The sequence below is a fragment of the Prunus persica genome, chromosome G8 (assembly GCF_000346465.2).
Source record: "Prunus persica cultivar Lovell chromosome G8, Prunus_persica_NCBIv2, whole genome shotgun sequence".
Taxonomy (NCBI): domain Eukaryota; kingdom Viridiplantae; phylum Streptophyta; class Magnoliopsida; order Rosales; family Rosaceae; genus Prunus; species Prunus persica.
This window is the reverse complement of record NC_034016.1, coordinates 11487310-11509589: the sequence shown is the minus strand read 5'-3', so window position 1 is coordinate 11509589 and position 22280 is coordinate 11487310. Positions and strand designations below refer to the sequence as shown.

The 22280-nt window shown below is 36.2% G+C and overlaps 2 protein-coding genes across 2 annotated transcripts; both read right to left on the bottom strand.

Annotated features, from left to right (window-relative positions):
- On the bottom strand, positions 4423-7749 carry LOC18768718 (transcription initiation factor TFIID subunit 14b). The gene is made up of 6 exons (XM_007201828.2): positions 7496-7749; positions 7015-7103; positions 6700-6921; positions 5960-6147; positions 5754-5875; positions 4423-4818 (listed from the first exon to the last, which is right to left on the bottom strand). Exons 1-6 carry the CDS (start codon positions 7601-7603, stop codon positions 4729-4731), a joined length of 819 nt encoding a protein of 272 aa, XP_007201890.1. The 5' UTR covers positions 7604-7749; the 3' UTR covers positions 4423-4728.
- Positions 21294-21888, bottom strand: LOC18767175 (auxin-responsive protein SAUR21). The gene has a single exon (XM_007199346.2). The coding sequence runs from the start codon at positions 21748-21750 to the stop codon at positions 21466-21468; it is 285 nt and encodes a 94-aa protein (XP_007199408.1). The 5' UTR covers positions 21751-21888; the 3' UTR covers positions 21294-21465.

Sequence of the window (22280 nt, the reverse complement as noted above, 5' to 3'; positions counted from 1 at the left end):
TAAAATTGGATCCAAGTAGGATACCAAATGAGCCCTTAACATCCCAAAAACAGTTCTCTATATTTCTCCCAAACATTGTAGATAGCACTTTTAGATAATTAGGATTCATTTTGGGATTGTTTATGTAGAAAGAAATTTTGCTTATAATTTTAATTAAAAACCCAAATGTTTCATGAAAAAACACTTGGAAGTGATAACTAAAAAAGCATTAACATCTTAAAGTTTTTTATGTTATTTTATTTTATTATTTTTTATCCAAAGCACTTGTGTAAAAAAACGCTTTCATTTGTCAGAAAACAGTTTTAGCCCTTTCAGTTGCAATGCCAAACATGCCCTTAGAAATGGTGTTAGCATTGTAGAATACGCATCACGAAAAGCACTCGCAAAGAGCAATTAGCAAAACTTCATTCTTAGCCAAAAACACTTCTCTATTTCTGCTAAAAACACACCCAAACAGGTCCTTAGTTGTTAGCTATGGTGTTACTAAGTGAGCCTTACCAAGAACAATCTCAATAACCCTTAATTTTTAGCTAAACGGTGTTGCTAAGTGAGCTTGCCAAGCTTTAGTACCTTGAAAACAATTTTAGCTTACTAAAAACATTCTAAATAGCTCGAGTTCATTTTGAGTTTGACTTGAATTTGGCTCGTTCGACTCGTAATAGAAACAAGCCAAGCCAAGCTAGTTTAAGAAACAACCCAAACTTGAGCTTCGTTTTGTTAAAGACGCCCTTCTTTTTTAGCCAAGTCAACCTTACCAAAACCAAAACCAAAACCAAAACCAAAACCAAAACCTCACTCAGGAGGAGGTAGATAACAACATTACCAATTACAAATTAGCAGGTAGAAAGTAACCAACTATGGGGCCAGGTTGAAGTTAAATCTGTTGCCATAGTCAGCACCAAATACAAGAACAGATACAGGTATGAATTACCTACATGTCACCGTCATTTGAAGAAGCCTTCCCATGTTCTGTGAATGAGATTGATTGGGGGAAAAAGAATATAAAGAAACAGTAGAGGGACTACAAAAGGCCCACCAACCACCCTAGTCATCACCCAAAATGCGGTACCCTGCAAAGCCAAATAGACCTGGGGGGTTATTTTCTTCTGTGATTGTGACTCTGCCTTGGCTTGGCACATGAAGGCCATGTTACTCTTGCCCCAAAACTCCTGTAAAAGACAACAATGTAAGGACCTGTGAGATCATTTCCAACTGCTTCGAACGGCTCTCTTTTAATACCTACCCAAAAAGATTACTTCAGGATAACACTATTTTGCTATCCTCATTCAATTACATTCTACCATGTGGAAATCTTATCACGCGTGGCGAAACGTGATTGGTTGGGGATAGCAAAACAGTGTTATCCCAGTGACATGCAAGTTTTTCTCATACTTTGGAAGTTGGAATATCTTTGAGTGCCCTGATTTTTTGTGTCAAAAGCCAAAAAAGAAAAGAGGAAAAAAAAAGAATACATTTTCTGAGCAATTGTCCTTTCCACTGGCTCTCTCGCTGAAAACTTGGTAAGAAATGAGATCATGTTAAAAAATTAACCAAAAGCTGCCATCTAAATGAATAAACAAAACCAATCTTGCCCATGTGGGTTGTAAGGAAATGCTTTGCCAATGGAACCTGAAGCTGCTGCATAATGGAGTCTGATGATGATGATGATGATGATGTAAGAATGCATGGTCTCATGGGTTGTTCATAAGAAGTATAAAATATATCATAAGCATACTAAGAAAATACATGGAAACATGATTAGTCAATGAATGTTTATGAAAATGGTGTCGTTATCCATATCCATATGCATTCTCTCAGCGGATGGATAGGGCCAGAAGATCAAGTAACTGATGGTGATGCCATCAAAATGTAAAACCCATATGGCCTGTAAGGGAAGAAATGACGCTAAATATGACATAAAGATGATCAATGAGGTGTGCTCTTTCTGCAACAAATTGGCAATTACTTAAAACAGTTAAAAACAAAGGGCAAATGAGTAAACAACAATCATTAGGCTACAACCTACACTATAAGAAGCCTAGATTCAGTTGTGCAATTATGGAGAAGAGAGATTATTCATATGGACCCACCTCAGCAAACTTTGAAAGGGTTTCTGAGAGTGAAGGATAGGCTCATATCTGAATGAAATGTGCAAAACAAAGAATGGATGTCACGACCCATGGAAGCACACACCACCTCGGCTCCCTGCAATCGCTTATAAAGCCCAGATCGGCCCAGTAGTTTACTGACGTGGGACTCAACATGCTGGTGCAACCTGGGCTGTTACAGTGACAGATGACAATGGGTTATTTTCAAGAACCCTACCAAAATATGCAGGGTCCAGATATAAGCAAGACTTGATGTGATGCAATTGAGGTAGTGTCGAAAAAAATGAAATTGTTTATAGTAAAACGTCTACTACTGAGGGGTTGTTTGGTACACAGGCTTGGCTTGGACTGGCTTGGACTAAATTTAGTACCATGTTTGTTTCATTTAATTCTAGTTTTAGATGAGATTGCTAATACCGGGCCCACCAAAAACACCTCCTTAGGAGGGGACTACTAATCCCATGTAGAAAGGAAGGATTAGCTAGTCCTATGTTTATCAATGTATGAGATGCATATATTATATTATAATATTAATAACATATATTACTATTATTATTATTATTACATACACATATACTATAATGTACATATATAGATGTACAGAGAGCTTCCATTGAGGGATCCCTCAAATAAGCTTATTTGAGGGACACCCCTTGTAGGCCCCACTCCGGATTGTATTTCACTAATCCAAACCGTCTATTTTGTAAATACTCATTCAAAGATCATCCCTACAAAAAATCACTTGAATCCGATATCATTTGACCACTCAATTAAGTTATTGAAATTTTAGCATTTTCTTGAAGTACCGTGTTCATTGATTTTGTAAGACACAATTGGATGTCGAAACGGTTTCCGATTTATCTAATTTTTTGTTAGGATGATCTATGAATGAAGACCTAAAAAATAGATGGTTTGGATCATTGGGAAAAAAATTGTAGGGTACCCTAAAGGACGTCCCTCAAATAATTTTATTTGAGGGATCCCTCAATAGAAGGGGACTGTATAGATGTATATACACATATACAAGTATATATATACACATATATATTATTATTATAATATACTCATATACACATACATATTAATATTATAATAATAGCATACATGTATACATGTACATATGTAATATATATTATATTATATATTAATGTACATATATACACGTATATACATATATATATATATATAAACACATATATACATATATAATATATAAATACATATAGATATATACACGTATATTATTATTATTATAATATACCCATATACACATGCATATTAATATTATAATAATAGCATACATGTATATATGTAATATATATTATTATAATACATATATGTGTATATATTATACCCATGTATGTATTATAATATACATATACACCTGTATATACACATATACATTATATATTTATACTATATGTATATATATTATAATATACATATATACATGTATATTATTATTATAACATACCCATATATATTATCTATTATAATATACATATGTATATGTATATGTATTATACCCATGTATATATTATAATATATAGATACACCTATATACACATATTATATACATGTATATACGTATATATATGTATATTATAATATATAATATATATACACATATTATACATATATTATATATACACATATTATACATATATTATATATACATATGTATTTTATAATATATATAATATATATGTATATATACATACATATATAATATACATATATACACGTATATACATGTATATTATTATTATTATTATTATTATAACATACCCATATATATTATATATTATAATATACATACATATATAAATATATGTATATGTATTATACCCATGTATATTATAATATACATATATACACCTATATACACTTATATATATGTATGTACGTTTATATTATTTAAAATATATAATATTATTATAATATACTTATATACATGTATATACATATATATTACAAAATACATATATACATATATATAGATATTTTTGAAAAAATAAAAAAATTATAGTCCTAGTCCAAGCAAAACCGTGAATCTGACTTACCTGCAGAACCATCTGAAGCTGACTTACATAATCATCTGCACAGAAAACCTAATAATTGAAAGAGCAAATTGATCCGGGATGATATTTAATGACTGAATGCATCAGCCATACCAATGACATTCTTATTGCAGAAGTTGTTTGATACATTTTGGTCTATTGAAAATCAAACACCCTAAATTTCAAACCACTGTTCTCATCATCCGTACTTTCAGAAAATTAAGACAAATAAGTTGGACAATAAATAATTGGTATCTAAGTAAACCAAAATTTTTTATCTTGCAACGGTAAAAAATTATAGCGAAGATACACCTTATACTTTCTTCCTTTAAATTGTTTATCGATACAGAGCCGCATTGTGATGAAGAACACCACCAATTCGTGTAGAACAGAAAAATAAAAGAATGCAAAAGGACAAAATTTCTCCACGGCTGGGAAAATACATATAATTGCTACATTTGAATGTCATCGAGTGCATCTGCTGCGAAAGCAATCTGAAAGCATTTTCTGCGAAATCACTTTGGAACTGAAATATCGAAAAATCTGCAGGTAATGTACATTCACTGGTCGGAGACAGAATTCACTTGTTGCTGCTGCTGTCCATCTAGCAAACTTATCTCTCTTCGAAATTTAGCAATATGAGCTTGAACCTAATATACAATGACATTTAAAGCCAACTGTCAGTATAGTTAACTTGAGCCTTTTTCTATCACTAAGTAATTATTACATCTCAACTAAGACAGGGAGTAAACAAACTTATAGTTTACATTACTTACTACTCATGCCAAAACATCAAATACTCTCATATCTCTACAACATGGAATGCATCTCATTAATCCTTAGAAGATTCACGATTCAAAACACATGCTTAGGTTGGTTCCCCTCACTCTATTTTCCTCATATGAACTTTGATTCATAGAAGCCTCTTGTACGTGACTTGGCCCAATCACAAAGCGTAACTGGCAATTCAAGAGGTGAAACTCTAATGGTTGTTTGCTGACCTATGGGATCTTAAGTCTTTTGATCAGAGTAAGGTTCGTGAGAGCAATATGACCCATAAACGCAAAACACATGCTGATTTATTGTCATTTGTTTTGGCTGGTTTTCGCCCCAATATAATAAATCAATTTTTTAGCATTTGAGTACCAAACACTGTTCAGTCTAAAACTAGCGCAGTAGTACATGGCTGGCTGGTCTCTGGGGTTTACAAAACACACTCTTGGATTCAAACATTGTAACCCTGTATCCATGGCTGGCTGGCTAATAAAATTGCACTGAAGACAGAGCTGCAGAAGAGGGACAGTATTTGATCATACATATATAAATGAGAAGGGTGAATTACTTCTAATAATGAAAAAAGGCCTTCAACCTATAACCAAGGTTCTTTTTTGAGTGCACAAAGGGTAAGAATGGGGAGCTCTCCCAGGAAGTCTCTCAACAAAAAAAATTTAATATGCAAAAACGATAAGCCTAGGCACTCAGTGCCAGCAGGTAAAGGTTTTGCCAAGAATACACACACCGTGACAGCTCTTCATGCTCACAAAGCAAATCTATATCCAGAAATTTCAGACAAAGTAATGCTTACCTGCTGACGAGCTGCTGCAAGTTGTAACAGCTCATCTGCTTCTGAGAAATTCATGAACCACTGGGACATCGGATGATCTTTGGTGTCACCTCTCTTTCTCTTACTTGGATCCTCAACTGGCACTACATGCAATGAAAAGGAGTAGTTAGTACATGCACGACATGATAAAGAGAAATTACAGACAACACAACAAAAAGAATTCATACCAGGAGGAGGCAAAACAGAGCCAGCAGGTAATCTGGGCACAATTAAAGCTGGCTGATTCTGCACACGAGCTAAAAACGCCTCTGAAGGCTCGGGGAACACAATCTCATCATAGGATTCCACGACAACAGGTTTTTTAGTTGACATAGGACCAGACTCATCCTCTGGGTACAACTTCAAATGATGAAATCTGTAACAAGTGAAAGATCAAGTTCAGCTTGCGGATGGGTAGCTAGTACCAAATGTATGACGAAAAGAAAAAGAAGAAACAGTTGTTTGTTTGTTTCAAGTTGGTTGGTTCTAATTAAATGTAAAATCAAACTCTATGGACTCTAATGTGCCCAAACATGTTATACACAGAAAAAGACGAATAAATGCCCAACAATCACAGAATATAAAGTAGTTCAATCAAACTCGTTCTTTGCACAATTGATCCACCAATTAAATACATTAGAAGGTTAAGCGAAATCTAGTTGCCACATTCGGTAACAATATAGTGAGATATAGCAGGATGTGTTGCTGGAGGGTACTGATAATAACTCAGATGGAAAATGAATATAATGACATTGGACATTAAAACACAGAGTTGCTTCTAGTCAACTAGATTTACTTGTATTATTCCTTTCTTCAGCATTATTTTAGTGCTTTCTCCAAATTCCAAGAACACAGACTGTGTCAAATAAAAAACTGGCAAGCCAACTACCAAGTAAATCACATAAAGATGATATTTAAAACAACTCACAAGTTTAATGGCTTATCACAAACATCACTGTGGAAAAAAAGAGTAATAGCGATTTCAAATTCGCCCCAACCACATTCTGACAACTCGAATGGTGGTGACTCGATCACCCTTGTGGGATTATTGAAACTGGAATGCAGCTGAAAAACAGCACGCTTTATCACCACTCCCAAATCCTCATTGGTTGCCCCACGGACGTATACAGTCCACTTATGTGATTGGTACCTAGTTAAATATCACAAAATGTAATCAGATATTCTATTTCTCATTTAAGTAACTCAAGAAGCCAATAAGCCTAGCACAATGAACAATACTTACTCGTTTGCCTTCTTACCGAGCCAGAATGAAATATTGCCATACACTATCGGAACACTAATCTCAACATCTTTGAGTTTCTTATGAAAAATCTACACAAAGTTACATGAAAAAAATACAATAAAAAAACTACAATTCAAGTTCAAAACACGGACTCATAGTATTAGCATGTGCTCAAAACTTGTTTCATAATATTCTGCTGATTAGAATAATGGGCAACAATTAAAAAAAAAAAAATTAAAAATTTTAAAAAGTTTTATTTTTAAAATTTGAACAAAGATCTACCCTCATCCTCCATAACAAGAACATAAACACATTATACAATGTGAAACAATACTTGGCAAAACAAATCAATCCCAAAACAGGGTCTTGAAGTTGAGGTTCATAACTAGTTCCAAAACCAGTTTTGGGCATCTGGGCATTCTTGCTTTGGTCAATTAGGAAATGGGTAATTGTAAAAATTTGAATTGAACAAGAAGGTTACCTTCTTTTCACTGTCTTCTGGTTTGCCCATTTTGGTGCGCAGTGATTTGGGCCCACTCAACTCAGGCTGATCTAGACCGTGCGATTTGGAAGAAGAACTATTGTTCATATCCTTACAAAAACCTTTTACTTCTCTAGAAGGCAAGTGCAATCAGAGAAACTAGGGTTTCTTCCCGCGAAGTCACAGAGCGTACGGTCTCCAAGCTCCCTTACGCTTTCAAGAGTTTCCTATACGACGCGGCTATAAGGTTTTCTCCTTCCTACCAATGAGGTCGGGACATGTGGTGCCGAGTGAGGGCATTTAAGTATGTCCAAGAAACATAGGTTTTGTGAAATGACCAAAAGACCCTCTCTTGAAAGCACTGGCGCTCTGTGGATGGCTAATGTGAAAGAGCGAGCGCTTTTGACATTTCCTGAAATTGATTTTTTATAAAGTTTTATTTTACGTTTATTTCTCTTACATTCTCCAGAGTTCTTTTTTTGTTTTTTTGTTTTTTTTCATCTATTTTGTTTTGGAATTTCCAACATGATGAGCTTGCCCTGGTTGATTTCATCCATATCCTTGATGTAGCAACAAACAAAGTTTGAGACCAAATGAACTTGATATATCATATTCAAGAGATGATAATCCCCCTTTTTTGGGCTGAACAATGGGGAATAAAATCCAAAGACAGACTATTCAAATTGGTTTAAACTATAGCTGGCATACACACTAAAAATCCCGACTAAATCGTCCAAACTTGGTCTGGTTTGGTATTTTATTTATTATTTTTTATTAGTCATCGGTTTGAAATCAAACCAAACTGATATTTATGGTTCGGTGTTTGGTGCTTGATATTGAAATCATTGGTTAAACCAAACCAAACTAGTGGGTGATACTCAAAAATACTAATAAAATATTAAAAATTGTTTAAGTGTTGTAAAATAAACAGGAATATACGAGAATATTGAGATGCACGTAAGTAAATAAGACATAATATTTAACGAGGTTCGGCCATGCCTACATCCACGGAGAGCAGCATCAGTAACTTTTCACTATGTAAAATAATAGGACTACAACTTTAGTGTTTATAATATCTGTGCCTCACTGATATTTCTCTCTGCTCCCTTTTTCTCTCAACTCACTCACCCTCTTTCTTCCTTCTCTTCTTTCTTCTCTTCCTTTCTTTCCTCTCTGCTTGGGCTCTCATTTCTTCTCAGATGGTGTATCTAGCAAAAGGAAGGGGGAAGCCTAATTTGTAGGCAGAATTCTATGGCTACTTACTCATATTCCTTTGGCTTCAAGTGGGTGTTGGCAGACAAGCTTCACAATTATTCTTCAATCAATTAGGTAGTGGGCTCTACCGTTTTGGGCTCCATTCTTGACTTTACGACACTCCCCCTTGGAGACCACAACTGATATGTAGGTTGCCTCATTAAAATCTTGCTTGAGGAAAACCTAGTGAAGTAGAAAACTAATGGAAGGAAGAAGAGTACATTAATCAGTGTAGCTTACTTCTGGATGCACCCCCTGATGACTACCTCCTCCTGAAATCTTTATGACTAATTTTATGGAGAGAAAATCTTTTGGAGTGAGTGGAGGATGTTGCCATTAACAATTCACGAAGTTGAGTAAGTAGATATATTTCCAGTGAGCTATCTATATGTAAATCTTAGAAATTTCTAGAGTTCGCATATCCAACAAAATCTGGGTTATTTGTATGTTCACTTGAAAAGAATATGCCCGTATATGGTGTTATACGGAGATATCATCAAATATGCCTCACATGATCCCAAAGTGGTGGTGATGGAGCTGAGCTCTATCTAGAAAATACAATGTCTGGTCCAGTATACTTCCGGAAAATCATTTAAGTGTCTAACGAATAACCCATATAAAAATGCTTCAATACTTTCTTAGTAGTAAGCAAGAATGTCGTTGGCATAATGCTTGATCTTCAAACCTAGACAAATATTTATTAAACTCTTCAGGAGTTTTTACCAAGTATTAACTCTTCAGGAATTTTGATCAATTATCAACTCTTTAAGAGTTGTAATGTGTTGCAACCATATCATAATTAATATACTCATTGAGGCAATTTATACATTTTAGTATTAAGTACAGATTTTGTGCTTCAGGCACATGTCCTTTAGGGACTTGCTTCATGCAATTTCAATCCTTCAGGGATTTTGTTTAAGGGATTACACTTTATGACACATTATATAGGTTTAACCCAGCTATTTATACATCTTTAGGGAACCGCTTCTAGCGATATGCTCTGTGCATTTAATAACTCTTAAAGATAACATGTTGGTCTCCTTGAATGTGCAATAGGAAGGCATGATTGCATCTGTACACATGGAAAGACCCAACATTCCTTGTTTCTACCAGAAACATTGTGTCATACAAAGTGAGTGTATTCTTCTTTATTCCGAACACCCAAGTATAACTTTCAGGGTTAGCATCTTTTGTGGTTCGTACTATGGGTTTGTTCTTTCATGTTCATTCTCATCTGTAATGGAATTGCCTCTTTCCATTTTGGCCAATGATATTGTAGACGTTTGATAATAGAACATGGTTCCAATCACACAGCACATTGATGATTTGAGTAGCTACTCCAAAACCAAAAACTGTCATTCATCAATTTGTGATCCCACCATTCTCATGTGCATGCGAATGCATCAATTATAAGCATTTCTTTGCTTTTGGGTACCCAAGTCACCTCAGGGGCTTTTATTGTCTCTCTTCAGATAGACATCTCTTATACGATGACTTATGTGAGAATGTGGATCTTAACCTCCAATGGAGCGTTATTTTATAGTAGGGCGTGGATAATCTCTATTTAGGAAGTTGGAACATTTAAAACCCATATATCTGTCATGCTGCAGGCATGCCACAAATTAACACACACATGTGAATGAATTGTCCTTCTGGGACTTTAAACCATATAATTTGCTACGCATTAGGCGTGCATCGTATTAATATTGACATGTTAATGGATTATCCTTCTGAGACTTCGTGCTAGTTTGACATTGCTTATTTGTGGTGATAAGTGATTTTTTTAAAATTTGGGGAAGCATAGCCCGTTTGGTAAACTATGAGAAAATCACTTATTGTTAAAAATTGTTGTGAGATAAAGCTATAAGGGAAAGCAGCTAATGAAGTGCTTTCATTTTCTGATTATGTAGGAATCAGTTTCAAAGAGGCGCTGAGTTTAATGATTTTGCGGCAATCATTTTATGATTATGCGGGAATTACTACCAACAACACTTTTAACAAAAAGTTTACCAAACGCCAAACTGTTTTCTCTCACAGCTAATTTCTCTCACAGCAAATCTGACAACGATTATTTTCACAGCACAGCAATGCCAAATTGGCCCTTCAATCCATATCATTTGCTACGCAATAGACATGCATTATATTGATCACTGCTATACCCATGTTCTGTTCGTATGGGACTTTAATCTATTATCAATGTATTCAACTTGCAATCTATGAAATTTGCGTTAATAATTCATGAATACATATCAGAATGATACAAGCCATTCTTCTGGAATGGTCATAATACAAGTGGTTCATCTGGAACGATCTATAAAGCTAGTCATTCTTCTGGAATGATCCTTTGCATGGCGTTTTTCTGGAACGGCCTTATCTCCCCATTTGGTTACCTTTAAGGATGTCGTACAAAATATTAAAATAAGAGTACAAGCATGAAATAACATAAGTATTGCTTACATACTTAGGTGAGAGAAACTTTGCTCAAATATCATTCAAGCTCGTATTGGCTCAGCAAATACAATGTAACGCTTGATGATCTAGTTATATCCTACAAGAGCAAAAATCACAATTCTTCTGTCTCTGTCAAAAAAATAACCCTTAGTGTTAGGTTCACTACATGGATTTGTTCTTCAGATGTTCGTTCTAATGAAACAAAATTCCTTATGAATAGAGAGTTGTAAAAAGAAAGAAAAGATACAAAGAATTGTGATATTAATTGCAAGGTAGGTAAGAAATCAGGGAGGGAAACTAATGAGGTAACACATAACAAACTCTTATTTCTCCTAGCCTAGAAGAACTTCAGGAGATTAGAGCATGTGGTCATCCTTACAGTTCCCTGATCTAGCTGAAATGTGATCATGGATAGTCTCGCTTCCTGAATGGATGATCAGAGATAGTCTCGCTTCTCAAGCACATCGAGCCCTCGTTGATAGGGAAAACAAGTGGATATTGCATCACTAGATATGGAGAAAGCTAGAGAAAAATGGATGTATTCTGCAAAGAAAATTTCGTTAGTAACATATTTATACACAAATTAGAGGAATAGTTTGATCCGGTGAATCTCAAATTAACTACAGAAAATTGTGAGGTGCTCAAGATGCTTTTGAAAAAGTAATTCCGTGAAATCCGCAAAGTAAGATCGGCTATAACAAAAATAGTCCTTGAGAACCCTTAAAGTGTCAACAGACATTAATGGAGGCTGCGTGAAGTTTTAGAATCTGGAAAAAAAAGGGAGACTATGGGGATCCGAGAAAATATTGGGATCCTAGAAACGGTGCCACATTTTCATCTATAGATATTGCCTTTACAATGCCTGATTGGAGTAACTGCGTTTCAACTCAACTTCTTTCCGTTTTATGAAAATTCAGCTTTTCTAAGACTTTCCTCGAAACCTTCTTAAAAAGGCTTCCTCTTCTTCTCCCCCAAAGCATTTCGATTTAAATGTTGCCCTGAAAACAACCCGTGACGCCAAAGTCTGGCACCATCCTTTGTATCCCAAAATTGTTATCTCACGGTTAATGATTCTGTGATGATGAATGATACGACTGCTGTCATAGTAGCTAGAAATTTCCTTACTTCTATGGATGAAATACTGTTAACAGGAAGGTTTGACGAAAATGATATTGATGACTCAATGAGTTTTAGCATTCAGAGTGCTACTTTTGTTTCTAACATGACTGATCGTTTGCATGCCAGAGCAAACGAGATTCAGGAGCTGAACACTGAAAATTTATCTCTTTGGAGAATGCTTCATGAGTCTCAGTAAGAGGTTGAAAAACCTAAAGAGGAAAATAGGCCTTGTTGAAACTAGTGAGTTCATACTCCATTGATACTCAGACAAGGCTTGACATGTTGCAAATTTCCAATGAAAAGATTCTGGGAGACCATGAGAAGCTCATGGCTAAGCTTAAGAGGCACTGTCCTCTTCCTTCAGAGGCTTCCAGAATATAATGCAATTTTATAGATTTTACATAACTTGCTCTTTCCTTGCAGGTGAAAAGAATCTATCTGTTGTATGCTCCTTTCCTGTTATAATAATTGGGTAAATTCTTAAACTTGCACCTATGGTTTTTACGTCTTTTCAAAATGACGGGTTGGAACCTTGTGCCTTATATGTTCAAATAACCATATAAAATCCCTCAAATTACATATTTCAATGCATGTGAGTCTGGAACTTCTTGCCCGGGATAAACACGACCTTAGAATTTATTTGCCTTTTTCAAATGGGCATGAAATAGAAATTGAGTAAAAGCCATGATAATATTGCAATATATTAATGAAGAGCATTAACTACTATATACCCAAAACTTCAAGTTCGGGATCTCTTATATATTTGGATCCATGGGCTTCCGGCCCAGATCATATAATATAACAAAATATGTGGGGAGCCTCAATTCATCCTTTGAGGTTTATCTTGATATTATCCATTTCACAGTGTATTTTTAACAATCAGAATTCACAAAATATATTTCTTCTTTGAGGTGTCAATTGTAATAGAATCGAACTTTATTAAATTCATCATTTTCTTATGTCAATGAAAGATGTGGTGTACCACAATTTGCAATAATACCTCAAGGGTTGTCCATTTAATTGTTGGAACTTCAGGTTCTCAATATTGTCAGATTTTGAACTTCATGCCAAAATCAGATATTTTCATGGTATGGACATTCAATACTCTTAGATTTTGAACTTCGAGCCAAAATGACATCTTCCCACGGTATGGATATTTTTATAATTTCCTGTACATATTTCGGGACTTCAGGCCCTTACATAATTGTCCATGTTTTGAGGAACTTATTGCATCTCATTTAATTGCTCATCCATGAATTTAGGGAACTGCAGGTTCTCTTTTATATATAGTGACGGTTCACCCAAAATGGTTAATATTTATGCATACATCACTATTCATGTATATAGTACTATTCATCAAGTCATGAATACGTGTCTATTCATGCGTATAGTACATTTGCCAGTACAATTACTATTTATGTGTACGACACTATTAATCGATACGGCACTATTATATCATCAAGGAACTCTAGGTCCTAACTTACATGTCAAGGATCAAGGATCTTCAGGTCCGCTTTCTTGTTTACAAATATAGTACCGGAGAGAAAGAAAGAAAGAAAGAATAAGCAAAAAGATATTGCAAAATATGCATAAATGAGATGCACTCCTAAAGGAATTCTAATTGATTAAAATCAAGGAAAATCAAGGAAATAAAATCATATTAGATTCCAAAAAACGTTCCTATTATGAGTGCATGAAAAATGACATGTCTTATTCTTTAGATCAAATGTCTCATAAGTGTTAAGTCACAATTCTGGAATTTGGGGATTGCTGAGCTATTTCAATCCTGCAGTTTCTGAAAATCAGAGACATCAATTTTGGTTCAACCCTATTGCTAAATGACTTATCGTACTTACAAAATTGTAGAAAATGCCAACACAATTTCATACTAACAAAGTTTCTCGTTCTTTTCTCATATGTGTAATAACTTATCAAAGATGGGAAATGCGTGGGATGATTTTGAGTATTGAGTATGCTTGTATGGCCAAGCCTAACTCACATTAGTTGGACTCTCCAGCGTTAAGATAGACCATGGGGGATGCAATTAGCATTAGCGGGCTTGTGTTTGAAAGCCAATTTTCCATTATGGAATCATTTATTTTCATATGTTGGTTATGATGCCATTGCAACTAAAATTAACTCTGAAAAATAACTTCCTATACAAACAGATTATATTAATTACCATGACAATCACCTAAGAATAAACTGTTGGCGTGACTTGTGGATATTGACTTACTTTCCTTACACACCAAGAATTCCTATTATAATTGTAATTGATTTACTTTAATTCCTGATTTTCTACTGCAAATAGATTTAGGAATTTATTATTTACTTGCCCATTCAGGTTTCGTTGTATTATAAATATGACCTCCTTCAAGGAGAAGAATACACAGAAAATTCCTACAAACAAATATTCTCTCATAGTTTTCATATTTTAGCATGGTATCAGAGCGGCGATCTTGGAATTGCTGACTCTAGTTTCAAACCCCCGCCGCTGCTATGGGGGTTGATGATTTTTTCAACCCTCATGGAGGTAGCACCACCGACTCCTTCTCTCATTCTCCACCAACCATCGTTGAGTTGAGTGCCCAGATGGCTCCGCTCATACAGATGCAGACTTTGACCCCGAACCCGATTCAGAATCAGGATCCTCTTTTGACAACCCCGACCCCGACCCCGACTATGACGACGACGACCCCGACCCCCACTCTGATGATGACCCCAACCCCGAATTTGTCTCTGATTCAGACTCTGATCCCGATTTCGACTCCGACTCAGGCCCGAACTCAGGCTCAGATTCCGATCCCAATTCCTACTCAACCTGTATCCTATGCATCTTCCGCTGCACAGATTATGACTTCTAGACTAACAACCCCGACACATGGACAAGATTGCGCATATTGTGGTGATCCGAGACACACTTGTGAGACTTGTTTTAAATCGCATGGCTACCCCAATTGGTGGGCTACTCTTACAGATCGAGGACAATGCAATTTGACCAGTAATGGTACTGGTTATGGATTCCATACTTCCGATAAGATTGATTCCAGGAGTTGGATAATTGATTTCGGTGCAACTGATCATATGACGTTTGATCCTGATGATTTTCTGAATACTACACAACCTTGACGAACTTGTATTGCAAATGCCAATGGTGTTACTTATCCTGTGACAGGGGCTGGCACTGTTGCACTCTCATCCTCTCTCACACTGTCTAATACTTTACTTGTTCCATCTTTATCCACTAAATTGTTGTCAGTTAGTCAGCTTACTGAGCAATTGAATTGTTGTGTACTCATTTACCCAAGTTCTTGTTTGCTTCAGGATATTCACACAAAGGAGATTCTTGGTCGTGGTACTAAGAGAGGAGGGGGACTATATTATGTCGATGACTTCAGTCCCGGCATGGCTAACAGCGTGACACATCCCTTTGATAGCAAACAAAAGCAAATCTGGTTGTGGCACCGTTGATTGGGACATCCGTCTTTTAGTTATATGAAGCATCTTATACCAGATTTATTCTCAGGTGTCAAGGACTCTGACTTCACATGTGATACTTGTATTTTGGCCAAGAGTCACCGTGTGCCCTACTCGTTGAGTACGAACAAGTGTACTACTCCATTTACGTTAATTCACTCTGATGTCTGGGAACCTTCTCTTATCACTGCTCCTTCTGGTGTTCGATGGTTTGTCACATTCATCGATGATTGTACACGGATGACATGGCTTTATTTGCTGAAGAATAAAAACGAAGTGTTTTCCTGTTTTCAGTCCTTCCACAAACAGATGAAAACTCAGTTTAATGCTCAAATCCAGATTCTTCGCTCAGACAATGGTGGAGAATTCGTCAATCATGACTTTCAGACTTACTTCTAACAACATGGAATTATCCATGAGACGACTTGTCCTCAGACACCACAACAAAATGGTGTTGCTGAACGAAAGAATCGACATCTTCTTGAAACCGCCCGAGCACTTCTGATTGGCGCTCATGTTCCTCGCCATCACTGGGATGATGCTATTGTCACCGCAGTTCATCTGATCAACCGCATGCCTTCTGGTGTACTGACCTTTAAAACTCCCTTACAGGTGCTTGCACAGCACAGACCTCTGCCTTCTGTTTTGGTACTCACACCCCGAATCTTTGGATGTGTGGCTTTCGTTCATCTCCACAAAAATCAACGTAGCAAACTTGATCCATGTGCGCTTCGTTGTGTTTTTGTGGGTTATGCCACTCATCAGAAAGGTTACCGCTGTTATCACCCTCCTACCCAACGAACCTATGTCACTTTGGATGTGACCTTTCTGGAATCTGAGCTGTTCTTCCATGACCCATCATCCAATTCTACACTTCAGGGGGAGATACGAAGTGAAGAGCAGAATTGGAGCAACTTGGAAAATAAAGAAATTCTCCTTTGTACAGAAATGATTGATCATTCCGAGTCTGAAGCACGAGATTACTCTCTGTCGAAAAGCGACCAATCGTCCATTCATAGCGATCAATTACCTGACCCACCTGATCCATGCGAAGATATTTCTGATCCGAGTCTCACACCTACAGACAATACAGAACAACAAGATGAAGGCCCCCCTTAACTCAACAGTACCAACAGACCAATCTCCTGAGAATATCCTTGAGGTAACTACTCCTACTAGACTTGTGCATTTAGATGATAAAACTATTGGATATCAATTATCTTTCAGGCAAAATCGTGGGAAGCCACCAAACTGTTATTCACCTGATATTGGCAAGACATCCAAGTATCCAATTGCAAATCATGTATCCACTGAGAAGCTGTCTGAACCACTCAAGGCTTTTGTGCATCAGTTGTCTGCTATCCATATTCCAATCAAGGTCCCTGAAGCATTGAAAGATCCTAAGTGGGTCCAAGCTATTAAAGAGGAGATGAAAGCCCTTGAGAAAAATCAGACTTGGACATTGGAGACTATACCCCGAGGAAAAAAGACTATCGGATGTAGCTATAAAACACAATGCAGATGGATCTATCGAGCGATACAAGGCAAGACTTGTGGCAAAAGGGTACACACAGACCTATGGTATAGACTATGAAGAAACCTTTGCTCCAGTTGCAAAGTTAAACACCGTCAGAGTCTTATTGTCCATTGCAGCTAATTTGGATTGGCCACTACATCAGTTTGATGTAAAGAATGCTTTTCTACATGGCGAACTCACGGAGGAGGTGTACATGGACATTCCTCCTGGATATAATACTACTTAGACTGGAACAGTTTGCAGGTTACGAAAAGCATTGTATGGATTGAAACAGTCACCACGTGCATGGTTTGGACGGTTCACCATGGCAATGAAGAACAATGGTTTCAAACAGTGCAACTCAGATCATACTCTGTTCTTGAAACATCGAAAAGGGAAGGTAACAGCATTAATAAACTATGTTGATGATATGATTATTACTGGGAATGATAAACAGGAAATATCACAGCTACAAGACTATCTGGCTACGGAGTTTGAGATGAAGGATCTAGGTGGACTCAAGTATTTCTTGGGAATTGAAGTGGCTCGATCGCAGCAAGGCATATTTCTCTCTTAAAGGAAATATGTCTTAGACTTGTTGACAGACATAGGAATGCTAGATTGTAAACCTGCGGACACTCCTATTGTTCAGAATCATCATCTTGGAGAATATCTGGATCAAGTTCCAACTAACAAAGAAAGATACCAAAGGTTAGTGGGAAGATTGATCTATTTGTCACATACTCGACCAGACATTGCTTATGCGGTGAGCGTTGTCAGTCAATTTATGCACTCTCCAAGTGAAGACCATATGAATGCAGTTCTTCGGATACTTAGATATTTGAAGTCTGCACCTGGAAAAGGACTTATGTTCTCAAAGCATGGTCATCTAAATATTGATGGTTATTCAGATGCAGATTGGGCAGGTAATGTAACAGATAGAAAATCCACATCGGGTTACTTCACAATCGTGGGAGGTAATTTGGTGACATGGAGAAGCAAGAAACAGAATGTAGTAGCTTTATCCAGTGCAGAAGCCGAGTTCAGAGGCATGACTAAAGGGATTTGTGAACTTCTTTGGTTAAGAAAGTTGCTTACTGAACTTGGGTATAAACCTACATCTACAATGAATCTCTTTTGTGACAACAAGGCTGCTATAGCCATTGCACAGAATCTAGTTCAGCATGATCGTACTAAACATGTTGAGGTGGATCGACACTTCATCAAACAAAAGCTTGAGGCTAAAGTGTTTCAGTTTCCTTTTGTGAAATCCGAGGATCAATTGGCGGATATTTTGACAAAGGCGATTTCCAGTAAAGCATTCCACAATTCACTAGATCAGTTGGGCATTGGCGACATCTATGCACCAACGTGAGGGGGAGTGTTGGCGTGACTTGTGGATATTGACTTACTTTCCTTACACACCAAGAATTCCTATTATAATTGTAATTGATTTACTTTAATTCCTGATTTCCTACTGCAAATAGATTTAGGAATTTATTATTTACTTGGCCATTCAGGTTTCGTTGTATTATAAATATGACCTCCTACAAGGAGAAGAATACATAGAAAATTCCCACAAACAAATATTCTCTCATAGTTTTCATATTTTAGCATAAACGCTAATAAGGTTTAGCCCAATAAAAAAAGTATTAACTTGTAAATCAATGATCTTATGTTCGAACTCTCATAACACCTAACTTCGACTGTATCTTCAGAAGACAATCATATACATGCATTTGTACGTTGCTCGCAGAGTGCATGCATGCAAACTCTTGACTATATGCACTTGAGGAGTGTGCTGAAAGTACAAACACTATCCTTGCAATAATTATGCCGATATAAGAAAACAGCTTGAAATTTTTTGGTAGAGGCAACTTGAAAATCCTATTGTGTTGTGTCCATTTGTTGGTAAAACACTATGCCCTACAATATCCAATTAGGCCAATGGAGTGCCAGAAAAAGATTGGAGGTGGAGAGCTGGTTGCTCAACACTAGATATAAATTTGTTCACAACACAAACATTTTAAATTGTCCCACAATGTCCAAATAAGCCAAGGAATAACCAGCTAAAATTGGAATGGAAAGTTAATACAATTTGACATGTTGTCTTAGAGAGACAAGCTTGAGACATCTAATGCGGTGTTCTTAAATGAAAGAAAGATTAGTTGTAGATGAAACTTTTGTTGAGGTGGTGAGACAAACATTTCAGAAGAAACTTAGTTTGAAATTCATTTTCTTGTAATTTCATTTAAGCAAAAGATTATTGGTTGGCTTCTTACTACAAGCTGTGATTTTTTAACCACAGTCTGAGAGCATATAAGGCCTTTTCCAACCCATGAGGGGTTAAACCCAAATTTTTCCCCTCCAAAGAGAAACTATTTAGGTTTTGTCCGGACTCAAATATTTTTTTCTCCCAACCCTGCGGACTCAAATTTTAAGTCCGCAACTTTATTAAATTGTTTAAGAATGGTTTAAGTCTATTTTTTTTTATAGAAAACTTTTCTTCATTTATCTTTTTAAATAACGTCATAATTTAATTTTTTTGAACAATTTGGCCTAAAAAAAATTAAAATTCCATAAATTTAATTTATTCCAAAAGTATGAGAATGAAGAAGATGATGTGTTTGAAATGTACATAAAAAAAAAAAAACAGCAACATTGTTCAAACGTTGCCGTTGGATTCTAATGGCAACTCCATGGGGCAGCGACAAGTGGAGCAAAGAGAAGACAAAAAACAAGTTGCAAATTTGGAGGTGGGCCCCACGTCAGAATCTTTGCACATAGGGCTGTTTGAGATGCAAGTGGGCTCCACAAAAGGATTTGGGTCCAAGCTAAATGTGGATTGGTATTTGGGTCCAAATTTGGGTTTTCCCAAATTTTGGGTTCTTCATTTTTTTGGGTTGGGAGAGGTTTTGGGGGATATTTTGGATTTAGGTTCTTGGGTTGGAGATGACCTAACTCATTACAAACGCATAAAGAAAATTATATATACATGCATCAAATTATTATTTGTCAATAAAGAGAAATGGCTCATTACAAGTAAGGAGCTAAATGTGTGTGTATATATAGACCTTCAGTTGATGGACACATATAGAGTCCATCATGCATTGTATTTCAATGATCTGAATCGTCTAGTTTTTAGGTATTCTCTCAAAGATCATCTATGCAAAAAAGCACTTGAATCCGATACTATTTGCCCATTCAATTAAATTGTTGTTATTATAGTCTTTTTTTGAAGCACTGTATTCTTCTATTTTGTTGGTCTCAATTAGATAACTTAATGATTTTTAATTTTTCTAATTTTTTTTCAAGAATGATCTATGATTGAAGATTTGAAAAATAGATGATTTGAATCGTTGAAAAACATTCTTAGAGAACCCTACGGTTGGTCCCGATGTATCTGGTATAAAAAAAGAGATATAGAGAAAAAAGGGTAAGGTTGTGAGACTTAAGCCCAAAGAAAAAGAGAGAAACCACATCACGAGTTGAGAAGCCCACAAAAATGCGGTGGTGGAGTACGAGCGAAGAAGAAGTTAAATTAGAAGTTTGCTAGCATTGGATTCGGGTGTTGGGGAGTCTATGGTAAGCTAATAAGGACGTAGTGGCTGGGTGCCGGGTGAAAAAACTTAGTTTTGAATAAATAAGTTTAGTTAGGATTTTAGAAACTAACCATCTGGACAATCTAGTTCTAGACCAGTATAATCCGAATTTGCTATCAAATTTTAAATAAAACTTGGACCAAACCGAACCGGACGAGCGGTTTGACCCGTTGTATCAGTTTGCCAGGCCACATGAATTGGCGATGGAATTCATTTAATCCAAACAGATTAACTAGGTAAAGGACTAACAAATGAGTTCTTTTAGGACTTGGGTTTTCACATTTATATATACGCCCATAAAACATTATGATGGTCAAAGAGTTGTAATATTCTCGACCAAATCAATCATTCTGGCAAGGAGATGAGTCATAACTTCAAAGAAAAAATTCGATTGAATTATGTCATTGATAAACTTTTTGGGTGGTCATACAATTTCCTCCAAAGGGAAAACACTAGAAAAAAGAATGTACAAGTACAAGATTACTTTACAAAATTCTCTCCTAATTCATACATTAAGTAGTGCGTGTATATATGCTGCAAATCACAATCCATTAATTCAAGCGGGAAGTGAGGTCAATGAAGATGTCTTCTCTACAAGGAATTGTGAGTCCACCCATCGGATAATTGTATCCGAATTCTTCCTCTGCCTTCCTTAGCAACTCTTGAAATGAAGGCTGACTCAAGAATGATATCGGAACGACAAATCGCTTCTTTTCAAACTCTCCAACATACACTACAATGTAGCCTTTTGGAACACCAACAGAAGATGATGATGCTGCTTTGTTTGCAAACAATAAGCTCGATTGTCGTAGGATTTGTGATAACCGAATCGCCATGCTTAATAAGGAAACTTAATTATCGCCTTATTAAAAAGGGGCTGGATTTAAAAAAAACACTTGGAAGAAAGAGAGAAGCGAGAATAGATTTTCAAGCTTGTGGAGAATGCGAGGAGTACTTTGGTTTGCAAATTTTGTTGGGATATTGTGTGTATAAATAGAGAAGTAAGATGGAGAAAAATGTATGGAAAATTGTACATTTGTGAGGGCAATTTGGGAAGGGAATGGTAGACATAAATATTAGGTTAATGCACATGGTTGTGTCATCCTTCTCATGCTCAAATTCTTAGTAGCTATGGATTGAGGGTAGCATATTTTGATGGGACCATTATGCCCCCAAACATTGTTCTTGGCCACAAACCTACAAGGAAGTGAGGAAAACTGGTATTGTTGTAAGTTCTAGTGGCTGACCTTAAATAGCGGAGAGCCATAGACACATACTCTATGATTTCTTGACAACAACATTTAAAGACTGTATGCTTCATCTTACTTTTAGCATTATTATAAGGTGTGATATCTAGTTATGTACC